Source organism: Symphalangus syndactylus, chromosome 13, assembly GCF_028878055.3.
Source record: "Symphalangus syndactylus isolate Jambi chromosome 13, NHGRI_mSymSyn1-v2.1_pri, whole genome shotgun sequence".
Taxonomy (NCBI): Eukaryota; Metazoa; Chordata; class Mammalia; order Primates; family Hylobatidae; genus Symphalangus; species Symphalangus syndactylus.
Window position 1 is genome coordinate 66,251,707 of NC_072435.2, and position 20,011 is coordinate 66,271,717.

The 20,011-nt window shown below is 37.5% G+C and overlaps 1 protein-coding gene across 1 annotated transcript in view; it reads right to left on the reverse strand.

Annotated features, from left to right (window-relative positions):
• PTPRR (protein tyrosine phosphatase receptor type R) overlaps nucleotides 1–20,011 on the reverse strand; it is a 276,097-nt gene that overhangs the window by 230,666 nt on the left and 25,420 nt on the right. The window contains exon 2 of the mRNA XM_055239631.1: nucleotides 17,511–17,809. Within this exon, the coding sequence (XP_055095606.1) occupies nucleotides 17,511–17,809 (299 nt within the window). The remainder of the gene's footprint in view (nucleotides 1–17,510; nucleotides 17,810–20,011) is intronic.

The following is a 20,011-nucleotide window of genomic DNA, read 5'->3' on the forward strand; positions in this document are numbered from 1 at the left end:
CAGGATGGATTAAAGACTAACATATTAGACCTAAAACCATAAAAACCCCTAGAAGAAAACCTAGGCAATACCATTCAGGACATAGGCATGCAAGGACTTCATGTCTAAAACACCAAAAGCAATGGCAACAAAAGCCAAAATTGACAACTGGGATCTAATTAAAGAGCTTCTGCACAGCAAAAGAAACCATTATCAGAGTGAACAGGCAACCTACACAATGGGAGAAAATTTTTGCAACCTACTCATCTGACAAAGGGCTAATATCCAGAATCTACAATGAACTCAAACAAATCTACAAGAAAAAAACAAATAAACCCATCAAAAAATGGGCAAAGGATATGAACAGACACTTCTCAAAAGAAGACATTTATGCAGCCAAAAGACACATGAAAAAATGCTCATCATCACTGGCCATCAGAGATGCAAATCAAAAACCACAATGAGTTACCATCTCACGCCAGTTAGAATGGCCATCATTAAAAAGTCAGGAAACAACAGGTGCTGGAGAGGATGTGGAGAAATAGGAACACTTTTACACTGTTGGTGGGACTGTAAACTAGTTCAACCATTGTGGAAGTCAGTGTGGCGATTCCTCAGGGATCTAGAACTAGAAATACCATTTGACCCAGCCATCCCATTACTGGGTATATACCCAAAGGATTAGAAATCATGCTTCTATAAAGACACATGCACACGTATGTTTATTGCGGCACTATTCACAATAGCAAAGACTTGGAACCAACCCAAATGTCCAACAATGATAGACTGGATTAAGAAAATGTGGCACATATACACCATGGAATACTATGCAGCCATAAAAAATGATGAGTTCATGTCCTTTGTAGGGACATGGATGAAGCTGGAAACCATCATTCTCAGCAAACTATCAAAAGAACAAAAAACCAAACACCACATGTTCTCACTCATAGGTGGGAATTGAACAATGGGAACACTTGGACACAGGAAGGGGAACATCACATACTGGGCCTGTTGTGGGGTGGGGGGAGGGGGGAGGGACAGCATTAGGAGATATACCCAATGTAAATGACGAGTTAACAGGTGCCGCACACCAACATGGCACATGTATACCTATGTAACAAACCTGCACGTTATACACATGTACCCTAGAACTTAAAGTATAATTAAAAAAAAATGTAAAACCAACTGATGGCAAATTATATTGTAAAGCAAGGTATCCTTTTGTAGTTACTTCCTTCCTTGTTTATTTTTAATGTTGAAAAACAATTTGAATAAAAGTGTACAGATCCTATTGTAAAAAAAAAAAAGAAGAAGAAGAAGAAGAAACAAAGACTCAGAAATGTTCATTGATTTTTCCCACAATCTCAAAGGCAGTCTGTAGTAGAACAGGCACATGAACCCATCATGTCTACTTCCAAAACCATTCTGTTACCACTGCCTCAAGCTGCTCACGTTAGGAAGGAGAACTGGTCCCCAACATTAAGATTGAACTGATGTTGGGGCCTGCTGAGCAATGAGCCAAACAGATCATTATGTATATTGCAATTCTATCTTAAATATAGTTTCTTTTTTTTCATGCTCAATGGATAAACAATTTCTCCCTGTAAGGGGAGTTCTTGCTGTGTAGTATTCAGACTCAACTTGTCCACACTGATTGCTATTTTGGTGTATTGACTATTTGTTTAGACAGCATATGTAACAGAAAAGATTTGTGGCAGCTTGCAAAAACATGCATAATACAAAATATAATTGAATAAAAAGGAAATAAAAAAATTAAATTAGAGGAAAAATGAGTGAAGAAAAGAAAACATCCAGCCAAGAATGAGGTTAGTTCACAAAATAAATAAGGCATTCAGTAAAGGTCTCTGTAGTTGTTAGATGTAAACCACAATTTTGGCCCTCAGCTTTTTAGCACTCAAAGGAAATAAAATAATCATGATTCTCAGCATTTAAAAGATATAATCACCAGCCAACCAATGGCTTAGGAGAAATACAAATATTCTTGGTACAGAGGCCAGAAAGATACATTTTTCATTGTTCCACATAATGTTAATAATAACAGTCAATTTTTATAAGGATCTTAGTATGTGTCAAGAGTGATGCCAAGTGCTTTCAATACCTCATCTCATTCAATTCCCACAATTCCATAGGGTGGGTATTATGAGTATTACTTTTTTTTTTTTTTTTTTTACAAACAAGGAAACTGAAATACAAGATGCTAACTTAGTCATTGAAGGAAACACAATTAATTAGCAAATGCCTAATTTGGGATCCTAACACAGTTCTACTGACTCCAAAGTTATTCTTCTACCACACAGCTTCTAATTATACCTTGATTTACTCTCAGAGTATCTCTGAATATCTAGTAGAATCCTTCAATATCCAGTTTAAGGTAGTCCCCACTATTTTCTCCCTGCCACATGGCTTTGTTGTTTTCTTCATTGCACTTAGCACTATCCAAAATTATCATGTTCATTTGTTTACTTGTTTTGTTGTCTTTCTTCGATTAGAATATAAACTACACAGCTGCAATGATCTTGTTTATCTTGTTCCCTATTGTATCCCTAGAGTCTATTGTACTGCTTAGAGTTCAGTAGAAATTCAGTAATTTTTTTGAATGAATGAATGTTTCAAGGAGCAAGAATTCAGCGTCCATTCGAAATCTTTACACATCTGAGAAGCCCATTGTCCCTACTTATTTCTAGTTCCTTACAGATATTACTTACAGATTCTCAAATCTCCATGACTTATTTATGCTCCTCACCAAATGTATTGTTTCCTTTAACTTGGCTATTTTTAATAATCCAGCTTGATTTTATCAATTTGATTTTTTATTTTAAAAGTTATACTTAACATATAGATGACATCATCACTTGTAATACATGAAAAAAAATTTTTTAATTCATTTTCCCACACACAATGACTGCTTTTTTTAAAGCCTATATCCAAAGAATTTGCCTAGCAGCCCCTTCAAGTAGATTTTGCTATACGCTGCCTACAATTTCCTATTTAAAAACAGACCAGCTTCAAAAAAAGAAACAGAAATGAAGTTGATGGCTCAAGGCACAAAGAACTAACATGTACTTGTTCAGGTTAAAAACCGTAATTCTAGTTGCAATGTTCTCAGGCAGGAAAAATAAACAAATTCTTAAATAATGCAGCTTCACTAGGTCAGCAATAGAAGCACGAAATAATTAGAGGAAACTTAGCAGTAAGACAGATTCCTCACCCTGGTCATCCTAACACATATTATTCTCAGTATTCTCTAAGTCCTTCAGGCTGTCTTGGAATTTGCATCACCTGGCTATCATTTTCAGAGAGGAGGTCAAACATCTCACTCACACACACACACACACACACACACACACACAGACACCTCTTCCCACAATTGTAGAAATTGTTTGTGAACATTTGGCCTAACCCCTCAAAAATGGGCCTTTTTATTGGAAGTTATTTGCTGCTAACTTATTGTTTCAGTCAAAAGCCTAAACCATATGAAAATGTAGGCCAAATGCAAAGATATCTAAAGTTGGTAATGTTCTCTTGACTTTGCTAGACTCAAAGGGTCCAAATATGTCCTAGTAAGGAAAGAAACAACTTGAGATATGAATATTGGCTGGATTATATGTTCATCCTTCAAAAACAAAATTTAGAAAATGTCTTAAGTAGAAGATTCTGACCAATCTTCTTTATGAAAGGACAATGATAAATAGCTATGGGGACAACATGCGTATTTGTATTTCTTTTTTTTTTTTGTATGCAAATGTTTACTTTATTCATATATATATATATTTTTTTTATTATACTTTAGGGTTTTAGGGTACATGTGCACAATGTGCAGGTTTGTTACATATGTATCCATGTGCCATGTTGATTTCCTGCACCCATTAATTCGTCATTTAGCATTAGGTGTATCTCCTAATGCTGTCCCTCCCCCCTCCCCCCACCCCACAACAGTCCCCGGAGCGTGATGTTCCCCTTCCTGTGTCCATGAGTTCTCATTGTTCAATTCCCACCTATGAGTGAGAACATGCGGTGTTTGGTTTTTTGTCCTTGCGATAGTTTACTGAGAATGATGTTTTCCAGTTTCATCCATGTCCCTACAAAGGACATGAACTCATCATTTTTTATGGCTGCATAGTATTCCATGGTGTATATGTGCCACATTTTCTTAATCCAGTCTATCGTTGTTGGACATTTGGATTGGTTCCAACTCTTTGCTATTGTGAATAGTGCCGCAATAAACATACGTGTGCATGTGTCTTTATAGCAGCATGATTTATAGTCCTTTGGGTATATACCCAGTAATGGGATGGCTGGGTCAAATGGTATTTCTAGTTCTAGATCCCTGAGGAATCGCCACACTGACCTCCACAATGGTTGAACTAGTTTACAGTCCCACCAACAGTGTAAAAGTGTTCCTATTTCTCCACATCCTCTCCAGCACCTGTTGTTTCCTGATTTTTTAATGATGGCCATTCTAACTGGTGTGAGATGGTATCTCACTGTGGTTTTGATTTGCATTTCTCTGATGGCCAGTGATGAGGAGCATTTCTTCATGTGTTTTTTGGCTGCATAAATGTCTTCTTTTGAGAAGTGTCTGTTCATGTCCTCTGCCCACTTTTTGATGGGGTTGTTTGTTTTTTTCTTGTAAATTTGTTTGAGTTCATTGTAGATTCTGGATATTAGCCCTTTGTCAGATGAGTAGGTTGCAAAAATTTTCTCCCATTGTGTAGGTTGCCTGTTCACTCTGATGATAGTTTCTTTTGCTGTGCAGAAGCTCTTTAGTTTAATGAGATCCCATTTGTCGATTTTGGCTTTTGTTGCCATTGCTTTTGGTGTTTTAGACATGAAGTCCTTGCCCACGCCTATGTCCTGAATGGTATTGCCTAGGTTTTCTTGTAGGATTTTAATGGTTTTAGGTCTAACATATAAGTCTTTAATCCATCTTGAATTAATTTTTGTATAAGGTGTAAGGAAGGGATCCAGTTGCAGCTTTCTACATATGGCTAGCCAGTTTTCCCAGCACCATTTATTAAATAGGGAATCCTTTCCCCATTTCCTGTTTTTGTCAGGTTTGTCAAAGATCAGATAGATGCAATAAAAAATGAAAAAGGGGATATCACCACCGATCCCACAGAAATACAATCTACCATCAGAGAATACTACAAACACCTCTATGCAAATAAACTAGAAAATCTAGAAGAAATGGATAAATTCCTCGACAAATACACCCTCCCAAGACTAAACCAGGAAGAAGTTGAATCTCTGAATAGACCAATAACAGGTTCTGAAATTGTGGCAATAATCAATAGATTACCAACCAAAAAGAGTCCAGGACCTGATGGATTCACAGCTGAATTCTACCAGAGGTACAAGGAGGAACTGGTACCATTCCTTCTGAAACTATTCCAATCGATAGAAAAAGAGGGAATCCTCCCTAACACATTTTACGAAGCCAGCATCGTCCTGATACCAAAACCTGGCAGAGACATAACCAAAAAAGAGAATTTCAGACCAATATCCTTGATGAACATTGATGCAAAAATCCTCAATAAAATACTGGCAAACCGAATCCAGCAGCACATCAAAAAGCTTATCCACCATGATCAAGTGGGCTTCATCCCTGGGATGCAAGGCTGGTTCAACATACACAAATCAATAAATGTAATCCAGCATATAAACAGAACCAAAGACAAAAACCACATGATTATCTCAATAGATGCAGAAAAGGCCTTTGACAAAATTCAACAACCCTTCATGCTAAAAACTCTCAATAAATTAGGTATTGATGGGACGTATCTCAAAATAATAAGAGCTATCTACAACAAACCCACAGCCAATATCATACTGAATGGGCAAAAACTGGAAGCATTCCCTCTGAAAACTGGCACAAGACAGGGATGCCCTCTCTCACCGCTCCTATTCAACATAGTGCTGGAAGTTCTGGCCAGAGCAATCAGGCAGGAGAAGGAAATAAAGGGTATTCAATTAGGAAAAGAGGAAGTCAAATTGTCCCTGTTTGCAGATGACATGATTGTATATCTAGAAAACCCCATTGTCTCAGCCCAAAATCTCCTTAAGCTGATTAGCAACTTCAGCAAAGTCTCAGGATACAAAATTAATGTACAAAAATCACAAGCATTCTTGTACACCAATAACAGACAAACAGACAGCCAAATCATGAGTGAACTCCCATTCACAATTGCTTCAAAGAGAATAAAATACCTAGGAATCCAACTTAGAAGGGATGTGAAGGACCTCTTCAAGGAGAACTACAAACCACTGCTCAATGAAATACAAGAGGATACAAACAAATGGAAGAACATTCCATGCTCATGGGTTGGAAGAATCAATATCGTGAAAATGGCCATACTGCCCAAGGTAATTTATAGATTCAATGCCATCCGCATCAAGCTACCAATGACTTTCTTCACAGAATTGGAAAAAACTACTTTAAAGTTCATATGGAACCAAAAAAGAGCCCGCATCGCCAAGTCAATCCTAAGCCAAAAGAACAAAGCTGGAGGCATCACGCTACCTGACTTTAAACTATACTACAAGGCTACAGTAACCAAAACAGCATGGTACTGGTACCACAACAGAGACATAGATCAATGGAACAGAACAGAGCCCTCAGAAATGATGCCGCATAGCTACAACTATCTGATCTTTGACAAGCGTATTTGTATTTCTGAAGTCATTCCGACACAATGAATAGATTCAACAGTGAGAAGAAACAAATGTATTTGAAATAGTTCTCTTCCAATAAGCATAAGGAAAGGATATTTTCTTTTTAATTAAAGGGTGGAGAGTTGAACATTTCCTATATTTGTTTTCTCTTCTAAAGTATTGGGTGTTTATTGTGACACAGCCTTTGGGTTATGCTGTTGGATTTCTTGTTTAGTTTCATACCGATAACTCTATTACCAATCTTCTTCAACCTGGTTAAAGGTTTTTATTCTGTCATCCCGTGGCTGGACCACTGAATCCCCTACATCAACATCTTTATTTCCAAACTCCAAGAAGCAAATTGAAATCTAATCCTGCGCAAGAGAAAGTGAAGAGATCTCCAAATCTAGAAGCTTTGTCATTAAATATTTACACTGGCTTAGCCCTGGAGGTATTTCCTTTTGGAACTGTTCCTTTACTTGTTATTGCTGATTCCAAGATTCTTTGCACCCCATCACTAGCTATGATAAATAGGAGGAGGGATGGTCAGAATCTGTATCCTAAGTCACTACCGTGACTGCTACCCACCCCCTGGGTTCCCAGAGGATATAGAACACCAAGAACACTCTAGACTAAAACATCACCAGGAGACCCACCCTTATCATACGAAACACTTTACAGAAAAGTGAGAAACAAGAAATAAGAGTCATGGAGGCCAGTCCAGCATGACCCAAGAGTTTACCTCTGTGTTTACATTTATTTATAAAAACTTTATTCTCCCATAGTGACTGGGAATATGATGATTAAGACCCATTTTCTTTTAATTTGTCAAAATCTTCATCTGAAACCTATTGCTGGTCTTCCTTGATAGGCATTTTCTAATGTTTAGACTTATATTACTTGTTGCCAACACTGACCCAAAGAGGCTTCATACCCTCAAGTGTTTGTAAGCTCCAGATCCTCACCTATTCCGTTACTGGTTTGAGTCCCAGTTATATTAACGAGTTACTTTGATCTGTACTTTGCCTATAAAATAGCAATAACATTTCTCTTCCCATAGTTACTATTCACTGAGTGTTCACTATGCACTAGGTGACATGTAAGAGTATTCAATGTGTTTTATCATTTAACCTATACACCTCTATGAAGTTGGTAATCTTAACCCTCCCATTTAAAAGATAATGAAGGCTGGGCAAAGTGGCTCACGCCTGTAATCCCAGCACTTTGGGAGGCCAAGGCTGGTGGCAGCAGTGAAAGACCAGCCTGGCCAAAATAGTGAAACCCTGTTTCTACTAAAAATACAAAAATTAGCTGAACCTGGTGGCGGGTACCTGTAAACCCAGCTACTGGAGAGGCTGAAGCAGGAGAATTGCTTGAACCCAGAAGAGGGAGGTTGCAGTGAGCTGAGATTGCACCATTGCACTCCAGCCTGGGTGACAAGAACAAAACTCCATCTCAAAAAACAATAAAAAAGATAATGAAACATAGACTTAAGTCACATAAAAATTAGAGGGGAAACAGCAAGGATTTGAGCCACTCTATTATGCTATAGCTATTTTTGAATTACTTCCAATGTTTTCCCCAGTCTTACCACTTCTCTGGTAGGCCGAATGATTACCTGAGTGTGGATAATATCTTAACAATGTCTTCACACAGCTTAAGCTAGGACCTTGGCTTATTTTGATAATTTCTCCACATTCCCCCCCAGTTCTCTCCTTTAACCTGCAGATGATTTCTTTCTTTTTGGTTCAAGTATTTAAGAACTGCTCTGTGCCAAGGACTATATACACTAAGTTAAATGAAAAGCCCCGTGCTTTTCACTTTTTGAGCTTTTTTTAAATGTCAGTAGAAACCATGTTACTTTATTAAAATACTGAGTTTCATTTCACATGTCTTAATAATGTCACAGCCAGATCTGGGGTCTTATACCCTCCCAGAAAAAAAATGAAAGGATTAGTTAGGAAGCAGACTTTGTCATGAAAATCTAATATTTGGCTGAAATCTTTTGAGTGGTCAAGATTGCTAGAAGAATTTATACAATGAAGCTCCTACATTTCCATCTGTTCCTTCTCTGTGTTGGTCCTCTTTCCACTTCTGCGACAGTGATAGCTTGTTCTATTCTATTATTTCCCTCTGTCTGCATTCTCTCACCTACTCAAACAGTGTTAACTGCCATGCGTGGGTCTGTGGATATCTCCCAGGTCTAAAGCTTTGGCTGTGACCTGTCTGAACTCCAGACTCACATTCCAATTGTAGACTAGCACCGGGAGTTAAGCTTCTTAACTTTGCCCAGGGAGAGAACCTTCTAGGGACTTTTAGCTTTTGTATTTTTCCTAAAGCAAGAGAAAGAAACACGTTGTTTCTACCACCTGAGTCATAGGGATCACAGTGAGAAACCTAAGCATTTTGCTAAGTGGTGCCAATCCCATCACTCAGGAGCAGGGCCAAATGCCCTGAAAGCCCAGTATAATCATCCATTAGCAGTGAGATTTTTAACTGAACTATTGAATAGTAACAAGATAGTAAGCACGATTTACAGGTACTTATGATTACAGATAAATAGACAAAGAAGGAAAGAAAGAAAAGGGGACAAAGTCATTAACAAAAGACACACGGGAGAACAGTTCTTAACTGGAAAACCAAAGGCAATTTTAGAGAGAACTGAAAGCTCCAAGTATTTGCTCCAGAGAAAAGATACTATTTTTGTTTATCTGCAGATCCCATTTTTTGATATTATTATGGAAATTTTGGATTAAAAAAAGGTTTTTCGCCAGGCACAGTGGCTCACGCCTGTAATCCCAGCACTTTGGGAGGCCGAGGCAGGCAGATCATGAGGTCAGGAGATCGAGACCATCCTGGCTAACACAGTGAAATCGCGTCTCTACTAAAAAATACAAAAAAAAAAATTACCCGGGCGTAGTGGCGGGTGCCTGTAGTCCCAGCTACTCCGGAGGCTAAGGCCAGGGAATGGCGTGAACCCGAGAGGCGGAGCTTGCAGTGAGCCGAGATCGCACCACTGCACTCCAGCCTGGGCAACAGAGCAAGACTCTGTCTCAAAAAAAAAAAAAAAAAAAAAAGGTTTTTCAGACTCCAACGTAAAGAGGAACGGCACCGTCCTTCTTCCTCAAAGATAAGTTCTGAAATAGAATGTTTTGTATCTTCTAATCAGAACATTCTCTCTTTTTGTTCTGTTTACTCCTTTGGCTATTTTAAATATTTCACCTTACTTAAGATTTAAGGTCTAAGATCTATGAAACGTACATAATTAGATCCTATATTACAATTATATGAAGAATTTATAAAGAAAATAGCTTTCCCTGAGATAAGCTCACCAAATTCTCTCAGTAATATTAATTGGGCAGTTGCTTAGAAAATACTGTATTTGATATAGTCATCTTTTATTTCTCCTTCTCAGAATGAGTGGCGTTAAATCAATGACTGTATTGGAAATATAAGTCAATATGTAAAACTGTGAAAGCTACTGTACAATGAAATTTTTAGCAGCTGTTAAAAGTGATGCTGTACAAAGATACTTAATGACTTGGAAAGCCATCCATAATGTAAACATATAAACTAAAAAATTATAAAGCACATGTATGCAGATTTCATACTTTTGTAAAAAATACATGCATACCTGTACATAGAAAAGAATATACATAGAGAGCAAGATTACCTTGGTTATTTAACAGTTAAGGATTTTTATTTTATTTTTTTTTGAGACAGAGTCTCGCTCTGTCACCCAGGCTGGAGTGCAGTGGCACAATCTCAGCTCACTGCAAGCTCCGCCTCCTGGGTTCACGCCATTCTCCTGCCTCAGCCTCCCAAGTAGCTGGGACTACAGGCTCCCACCACCATGCACGGCTAATTTTTTGTATTTTTAGTAGAGATGGGGTTTCACTGTGTTAGCCAGGATGGTCTCGATCTCCTGACCATGTGATCCGCCAGCCTTGGCCTCCCAAAGTGTTGGGATTACATGCATGAGCCACCACGTCCGGCTGGTTATGGATGGTTTTTATTTCCCCTTTTCCTTATCTAAACTTTCTAAATATTCTACAACTGTATGAAAATGCATAATTTTTGGAATCAGAACAAAAATATTACTAAGTTATTCCCTGCTCATTCATTGCACCCGGAGAGCAAGGCCTATCTTTAATAATGACAGTCAATTAAACCAGCTCTCTTAAGACTTGAGTCATCCTAATATTGAATGTGTATGATCCCAAACAAGCAGATGCACTGACTGGTCTAGGGTTGTAACCTCACACAGACATTGCTGAGGCTTAGCCTCTAGCTTTTCCAGAGTGCATTCCAGCATCATCCTTGCTGCTTTAATAGCTAGAAATGGTGAAAAGCAACAGATGGTGACAGTTATGACTGTCAGGATGCCAAGCTCAAGAACGGAATTTCTACTTCAAGACTATTTTGCAAGGATACAGTAATAGCTGGGGAAATCTAAGCATGAAGCTTCCTGCAATGCAAGTCTGGCGATTATATAAGAAGGTGATTATATAAGAAGATCTTATAATTTAATAGGAAGCATTAACATTAGGTTAAGAGAAGAACAAAAGTTCAACCAAACTTCTGGAGTAGATCATTGAATTTCTTTTTCTAGACTTTCTTAAAAATAAAATCTAACTGAAAGCTGTATTTTATTTTTTATTAGTATCTGTGAAATGGCAATTGTGGATCCTTTAAGTCAACTCACATGATTTTGAATCCTGGGAATAGATTAAGCAATCATCAATATTCATTGACTAGCTATTTTGCATTTGCTATTGAAAGGTTATAGATACAAAACAAGTATATTTTTAATGGAATTTCCACTCTAGGTGGGGAGAGAACATGTAAAATGAGATCATATAATAGGTAATTAAGTGTTAAAATTGCATATTCAATCATATTTTCTTCACAATGAGATGTAGGATTTATTTAATTACAAGCTTTTGAATTGTGTTTCTTTTGGCATCAACTCATTCTTTCATTAAATAAATAGTTATGAGCCCCTATATCATTGTGGTCACTGGAAATACAGCAGGAACAAAATAGAAAGATCTCTACCTTGTGGAACATACATTGTAACTCAGGAAGAAAGAGACATAAAAGATATTAGCTAGAAGTGCTTCATAAGTACTACGAAGAAAAATAATGCAGGCAGGTGGATATAAATGTCTTTGGAAGCTGTAGTTTTAAACAGTGTCACTCTGGCTAGGTGTAAGACAGCGCCCTCCTTCTTTCAGTGACAGCATATGTTCCCAATGTTTATTTTCTTTTTGGTTTTACATTTCTACTTTTGAAATTTGTTCCTGAGAACTATCCAAGCTGTTAAAAATTTAAGTAGGGGCCAGGCGCAGTAGCTCATGCCTGTAATCCCAGCACTTTGGGAGGCCGAGGCAGGTAGATCACTTGAGGTCAGGAGTTTGAGACCAGCTGGGCCAACATGGTGAAACCCCGGCTCTACTAAAAATACAAAAAATTTAGCTGGGCATGGTGGTGCGTGCCTGTAGTCCCAGCTACTTGAGAGGCTGAGGCAGGAGAATCGCTTGAACCCAGGAGGCTAAGGTTGCAGTCAGCCAAGATCGTGCCACTGCACTGCGGCCTGGGCAACAGAGCGAGACTCCATCTAAAAAAAAAAAAAAATTAAGTAATAAGGTGAAGAAAAAAGTAGGAAATTTACTGCAGGTTGAGATAAAAAAATGCAGTAAGAAATCTTTCATCATCTCAGTGTCCAAAACAACTGCATTCTGTTATTTGACATTTATTTATTAATTTAAAAATAATTAATGAGCCTTCATTATATGCTAGACACAAGATTTGCAGGAAGTGTGTTATTCCAGGTAGAACAGCAGGGGTAAAATTCCTGATTCAGGCAGGAATAGGCTCACTGTCCTGAGGAAGAGAGAAGGCCAGAGCAGTTTGCAAGGAGTCAAGGAGAGGTGGAGTGGTGGGAGATGGACTCAGAGACACAGGGATAGGCCAGTTTGTGTGCTATGCTTCCCAAACCTCTGAAAACCCAAGTATCCACCAGAATGCTTCCTTAATGCATTGATTCCTGGGATCCATCCTAGAACTATGGAATCAGAATCCTTAGGCAAGAGTTCTGGGAACCTTGGATCCCAGGTGATGTAGGATGTAGGCCATGGGAAAATGTTTGAATTTTAGTTCAATGGCAATGAGAAGGCAGTCATGAATGTGTGTATGTGTGTGTGTGTGTGTGTGTGTGTGTGTGTCTGTGTGTGTGTGGGTGGTGTGATATGATCTGATTCAAACTTTCTGCAGATCACCATAACAAAAATGGGAAAGAGTGGATACAGTGACTAGTTAGCAGCATGTTCCGATAATTTGTGAGAGAAAGAAAAGCAAAGAATCAGAGATAATAGTTTTGTTGTTGCCATAGGCTTGCTGTAACAATTATATGAGTTAATACTTGCATAGTTCTTAGCATACTATCAATGTTTTATGCTTAGCAAAAAATAATTTACTTATCACTATCATGATATCTTTTGCAAAAAATCTATTCAATTGTGCCAATCTCACGTGGTCAATAATCTTTTCCCAATCACTTGTGATGCCTCCCTTATCATTCTTTAATTTCTCATATGGACTCAGATTGCTCTATGATTTCTCCTTTTCCATTTGTAAATTTGCATGCATGTACTTTCAGTAGTTGTTATTTAACCAGCCTCCTTGTGTTGCAACTTTTAAATTGAGATTTATTCTCTTAGGGCTTTATATGCATCCCATCTAGGAACTTGGGACAGGTGTTCTGGGACTGTACTGAAGCACATCTGAGTCACACCTCACATTCCAGTAGGCTTGTGCGTTTCACCAATTTGGTATTTTGGACTTGGTATTATATTTACTATTTTGGTCCCATATGCCCTTAACACATATTAATTCAAAAAATTTCCCAAAGCCTATGTTTGAACCATGCTTTGAGTTTGCCCACCATGAGCAAGTCACTTAGCTCAATAAGCCTAGACATCTGCTTCTCCACAGCTCAACACAGACCTATTGTCCCTACTGTGCAAGTAATCACTGTCAAGAAGTATACAGGCCACTGTAGTTTTTCACAAATTTGAGACTTTTCGGGGTCAAAATATAATGAATCCAATAGGTTGTACTAAGGCATAGTGCTCAATGGCAAACAGTCTGAATTTCAAGACATACCCCAGGGATCTTAACTTTCTCCTATGTCAGGAGAAATGTTAAATGTTGATTGAACCATGTCTAAAGCTAAATGTACTACAAAAGTGTTGGTATTTGAACCAATACATTTTCTCCAGTTTGGGGTGGATTTGTCATCACTTGCAACAACATATTCCTCACCAATACATCTTCCATGACATGGCTGAATTCTGTTGATATGTACATAGACTAAGCCCATCCTTTGGGTAATCCACTACACAAATATAAAATTATAATTAAACCAATTTGTCTATTGAAAAAGTATCCAACAGTTATTTATCCACATCACACAGTAAATGCTACAAAATTTCTTTACTGTGGCAAAGCAATGAGAAAGCCGGACTTTCAAAGCCCTTCACATAATGTCTAGAGATTATCACTTTACGTATAAGATGAATCCAAAAGGTAGTCAACAGCAGAACAAAGCTGAGGTATGCCATAAACCCGAGTTTAGAATGTAATTAAAACCCATAGATATCACATGTTTTTGGCTTTAATAGCTTTCTAAGTCAAATACCTGATAAAAAGTATTTGCAAAGAATGTTCTGTGTCACAGAAACAATAGAATGTCTGTCTATGTGCTGATCTGGGTGAGTGGTGAGCAAGACAAGAAATTTTAGGATTCTAGGATCTCAAGGAGAGGATTGCAAGCCCCTGGAAACTCACCACCATCTTCCTATGTGCTCACAGAATGCTTCCTGCTTCCCTAAAAACTGCCACTGTATCCTCTCCTCCCTTCCCCCCTCCCTTCTTTTTCCCTTCTTTCCTTGCCTCCTTTCCTTCTCCTGCTGCTCCTCTGCCTCTTTCTTCTCCTCCATCTTCTCCTTTCCTTTATTTTTCTTACCCACGAGTCCATCTCACAGAGTAAATCATAATCTTCCCATTTCCATGCCCTTTCACTGATGTCAAAACCACCCCTTATATTGCCAAGCCTTACTAGTCTCCAGTTTGCTCAGATTCTGTCCAGGCTAGAACATTCTTCACTCAGCAGCCTATGCTCAACAGAAATGGCCTGTAGTTGCTACCATTCCACCATTTTCACTTGCACCTCTGGGTTCCCTCCTTCCTGGTGTTGTGGCCTTGTGTCTTGACAAATATCCTGAGGATCCAGTAACAAGAGCTATGGATTTTATAGCATATTTTTACCTAAAGCGGTATTGTTTTCCTCTTACCATAGCGCTGACCTTGAGGCATTCATATCTTCTCTACATTGTACTTGCACAGAAATCCTAATAACAGCTTCTTAATTGAGTTCCGGAACATAGTTGGCATCATTTGGGATAAATATTCTAATTGTACTCTCCTTGTAACAAATAAACTATAAATTTTCCTGATTACTAATAAAAAGAAAAAAGAGGAAAAAAATTCATTTGCTGACAAATGCTCTTAGGAAATGCTTTGTGGTGGCAATTGGGAATCAGGAGGGGAGGAGAGACACAACCTTCATGTCCTTTTTAAAGGTAGCATTCTAAAACTCATTGTCAATGATAGTTGAAACAAGAAAGAAAAAAGTATTGGAGGAAAAATGCTTGATCCTTCCTTCCGAGCTAGAAGTCTTAGAAGTTACATATAAATTTTAGAGGTTGAGTGTAGCTTTTCACCCTGGCTGGAAAAAAAAAATGCCTATAATTTCTCTAGTTCAAGATACTGATAGTCATGAACACGGTCTATTTGAGTATAAATTAAGTCTCAAAATAATTCTTAGTACCACTGCAATATCCCTCAAACAAGAAGGTCTGCATTGATATATATGTTTTATACACATGTACACATGATAAGCACAAACACACGTCAATTATTCCATTAAAGTCATTATGCTGCCCTAGAATATATCCCTTGCTTCCTGTATGCCCCATCCATACATCCATTTTCTGTATGGATCTTCAAATCAGCTGATATTTAATTGCATCACCCCTTTGCTTTTTGAGGAAGCTAAACATTATTGATTTATTTAAAAAATTACCCTGCCTCCCCGGTTTTGCTGCTAAATCATGATGTGCATAAGTAATCTAAGTGGATTACAGGAAACATTAGGACTGGCAATTGGCGTTGCCAGCTACCAAAGCCACAGCATGGTTAGAGGCTAGATCAAAAGAGGCTAGGGAAAGCTAATGCAGCAAAATTGCCTATTGCCTCTATGTAATCATCACCCAAAAGAAAAAGCACAGCTTCTTCATGAATCTCCAAACCACAAATAAGCTGAAAGTGAAATGACCTGCCAGAATTCCTCATTGTCCATAATATTAAATTAACTAGACAGTACATGACATTATAAGATAGAACAAGCCTCTTGAACTATAATTCACAGTGACTTTAAGAGTTGATGACTATGGGTATATGATGGTCACTAAGGAAATATCTCCCATGAGCCCTAGCATTAACAGGAGCATCTCCAGATACAGAGACATCATTAACATCATTTATCTTCACTGAATAGACAGAGTACATGACTTTCACCTTCAGAACATCTGCTACTCATGTAAATGCAGAAAACTTGTTCAAGTATTTCAGGATGCCAAGTGACCCACATATTTTCTCTTAACAAGAGTTCGTCTTGTGTTCTTAGCTTATGATTTTTATTGAATTATTGATATTTCCCTCCGGACATTTTCCAAGCAAAACTAGAGACTGTATTTCATTCATCTCTATTTCTAGATATCCCAAGGGAAAACTAGATCATAATAAATACTCAGTGTACGCTAGTTGAAAACATTGACGAATGGAACTTTGATTCTCGATACTAAGTAAAGTATACTATATGTAGTAGGTTAAAAAAATAAAGAAAAAAAGAAGCTTATTAAATTACATTTGGTGCATAGAGAAGTTGCCAAAATGCAAACATGGTTTCATTGAATTATCTTGGCCTCACAAATCAACTCATTTGATTGTATTTTGGAGCAGAGATGCAATAACAACCATTTAACTACTGATCTGTAGTTTCAATGTGGATCCTTCTATAATGATGTTAAACCGGAGAGTGACTATAGTCCAAATAGGGTGTCAACCTCAGTATATATTTAAATTATGATAACCTCCACAATTTGGAAACCTCTGACCTGGGTTATACAAGCAAGGCAACTTTAAGAACATAAACAATGGGATCATTATATCACTTTTATTAATAAAGAATGGTGCTTATTCAGTAACATCAGAAATATTATCAATTACTCCCAACTCATTTTATTTGCTCCAGTGACAGAAAACTACTCTCTCTCTACCACACCTCTCCCTTTCAGTTGTCTCATTTATTGTAATTTGAGTTAAGTAGCCAGAGGATCTTCAATAAGTATTATTTATTTACATAGGCTGAGACTAAGGCCTATCTGCTTAAAACAGATTCTCACAGAAGGCAGGAGGCTCAGTATAAGATATAATCAACTATAATTATCAGGTCTTCCTAAAGTAATCTTTTATTCAAATATTTATTAAGCATCTACCATGTACCATGCATTCTGCTATGAGCAGAGGATACAGGCAAGTTTTCTGATTTCATAAGAGGAAGAAAACAGACAATAGTCAAGTAACAAATTAGAAGTACCACAGAATAAGTGCTGTGGTACATACCCATTGGGATTCATTGATAACTATTCACAATCAGTGTTTTTCTTTTTTCAAGCATCAATGACAGGAAAGCATCAACATCAGCCTCAGCATCAGTTTAACATACTACTTACCACCACAATTACATTTGCTGCTGGGATTGGGAGGTTTTCCACTTCAAGATCTTGACCATCCATGGCCAGCAGATTGAGAGACGGGTCATATGCAGGTCTAGGAAATGCTGAATTGACAATCTGGTGGCGTTTGCTTACTTGAGCTTCGGAAGAGGAATGGTAGCTATGTCTGTAGATTTTTTGTGGGGCTGTATCCAGGCTCTTTTCAATGTCTTGTGAATGCTGATAAATGAATACCGGCTTCCCACTCTTCTTCTGATTAATTGCCAAAAAATGATCATTGTTTCCTGAAAAGCACCCTGAAAGAGGCAAGAAGCAGAAACAATATCAAAGACTCTATTCAGTAAGAGAGGTAGATATATCTGATGAAGAGACTTACCCTTTCTCGAGAGGCTTTAAGACTTGTGAAGGATTTAGGTTAGTCTCCATCTTTCTTTCTCTGCTTCATGATCCTCAACAAATAGTATACACCTGGTGGTAGGAAGGCCTCTCAAAGACTTTGGGTGGATAAAAGTGGGTGTACTTTGAAAAAGTTCTATTTTTCAGATATTCTGATGCCACTTTTACTAAGAAATTTCCTCCTTTATCTACACCCATAGTTTCAATACCTAGTTGGGCTTCTATTCCTGGATGTCCTGTCTGCTGCTGAAATTATAAATATTTTTATCATATTTAAGCTTTCCTTAAATATAAGCATTTCCTACAATTCTTATTTCATACTTATTGCTTGTATTACAATGAACAGTTTTCTTCACATTTACAGAGTATTTAAGCTCACTGAGGTAAGAAATCTGAGTGTACTTATTGTGGTAGCAACTTTCAGTAGTCCAAACAATATCCATCGTCTCCTTACTTCTGTAAGTAATATGGCCATCTAGATAGAGACTACATTTCTCTCAGTCTTCCCTGCAACTAAGCATTGCCATTTGGTCAAGTTATAGCTATCGGAATGTGAGTAAACAGATGTTAGCAGAGATGTGATATGGCCTTCCTTTCTACATTTCCTCCTCTGTGCTGGCTGAAATGCAGATTGTCTGGTAGGAGCATGAGGTAGAAACCATGTGTCAAAGATGGTAGAGCCCTAAGACAAAATATTCTGATCCCTGATGAAAGTGAAACTACCATACTAACCTCACAGTTCCCACTCCGATTTTTGGAGGAGAGAAAAATAATTTTCTGTTGTTTTACCTGCTATTATTTTAAGTAGCTTTATTAGAGCAATTGAATTTATTTAGTAACAAATACATTCATCTTTATTTATTCTGTTAGATAAATATTCATTGCACTGCATAATGGCTTCTCCTGTTTGCTACTGGCCACAGGAGGAAATAGATAACACATATGAATCAAAAAGAATATTACTAGGTCAAATACCAATTAGAAAAGCAAACATGAGATCTGTTATATAACATAGTCCCTAGCAGTGGTACCCCAGATATTCCCTGGAAATGCCTATGATAACAAGTGCTGTCCTTAGAAAATTACTTACCTTTTTACAAGAATTCTTCTCCAATCTCCTATTATTTTTATCTTTTACTTCCCAAATCATGCAAGCGTCTGCACTTTGTTTTGTTTTTCTTGCAAATTTCAGCTATTTATATGCCCAAATTCAATAGCATTATCATGGCAGATCTAGTCCTCATGCTACTGGGCATTGTAAATTTCTCTATTTTCTCTTAGGTGAGAGACCCAAATTCATTTATGCATACAATATACCTTTCCCAAAGCACAGAATCATCTCTAAATCAGTGGTATTAGAAAAGTAAACTAGGATGAAAGTAGTATATTATTTTATTCCTTAACCCCAAAGGAATCACTTCATTGTAGTGATATCAGATAGTTTTTCAGAGGGAAAGAAGAAAATTACTCTCCTTTCGGAAAGGTAGAAACTCTTCTAGGACAGTACAGGATTATTTAGTAAATTACTTTTTAGTAAAATACTAAATAAACACCTTGTGGTCAGAAAGTTCATATACATCTAAAACATTTTAGCACCATTTTCCATTAATAAAACTGTGATAAGAATAACAACATTGAAGTATCCTGTTCTGAATTCCATTATACTACATATGTTCTTAATGATAGCTTCATTTCCAAATCTGAGGAACTCATTTAATATGGAGAAATAAAATGTACAATTATTTAAAGGTCATCATTGTCCAATCATCATCTTTGGCAAACAATGGGTGGCTTGATTGTTTAAAAAAAGTTATAGTCGATTTAGCATGCTCAGAACTGAAGATGATGATTAATTTCCATTACTATTTCAGGATCCACATAAAATATAATTCAAGTGGTCTAAAAAGATAAAGCTACTGGTAACAGAAGATAATTCTCATACTATCTATTACATCGTGGAATAAAGCACTTGGGCTAAGAAAATAACCTATCTTTCTAACCCCACATGAAAGTTGAAGGGATATTGGTGAAACAGAGTTGCTGAAGATGCAAGACGTATATGTTGGTCACGCAAGGGTTGATGGAAAGCAAAGGCTGTAAAA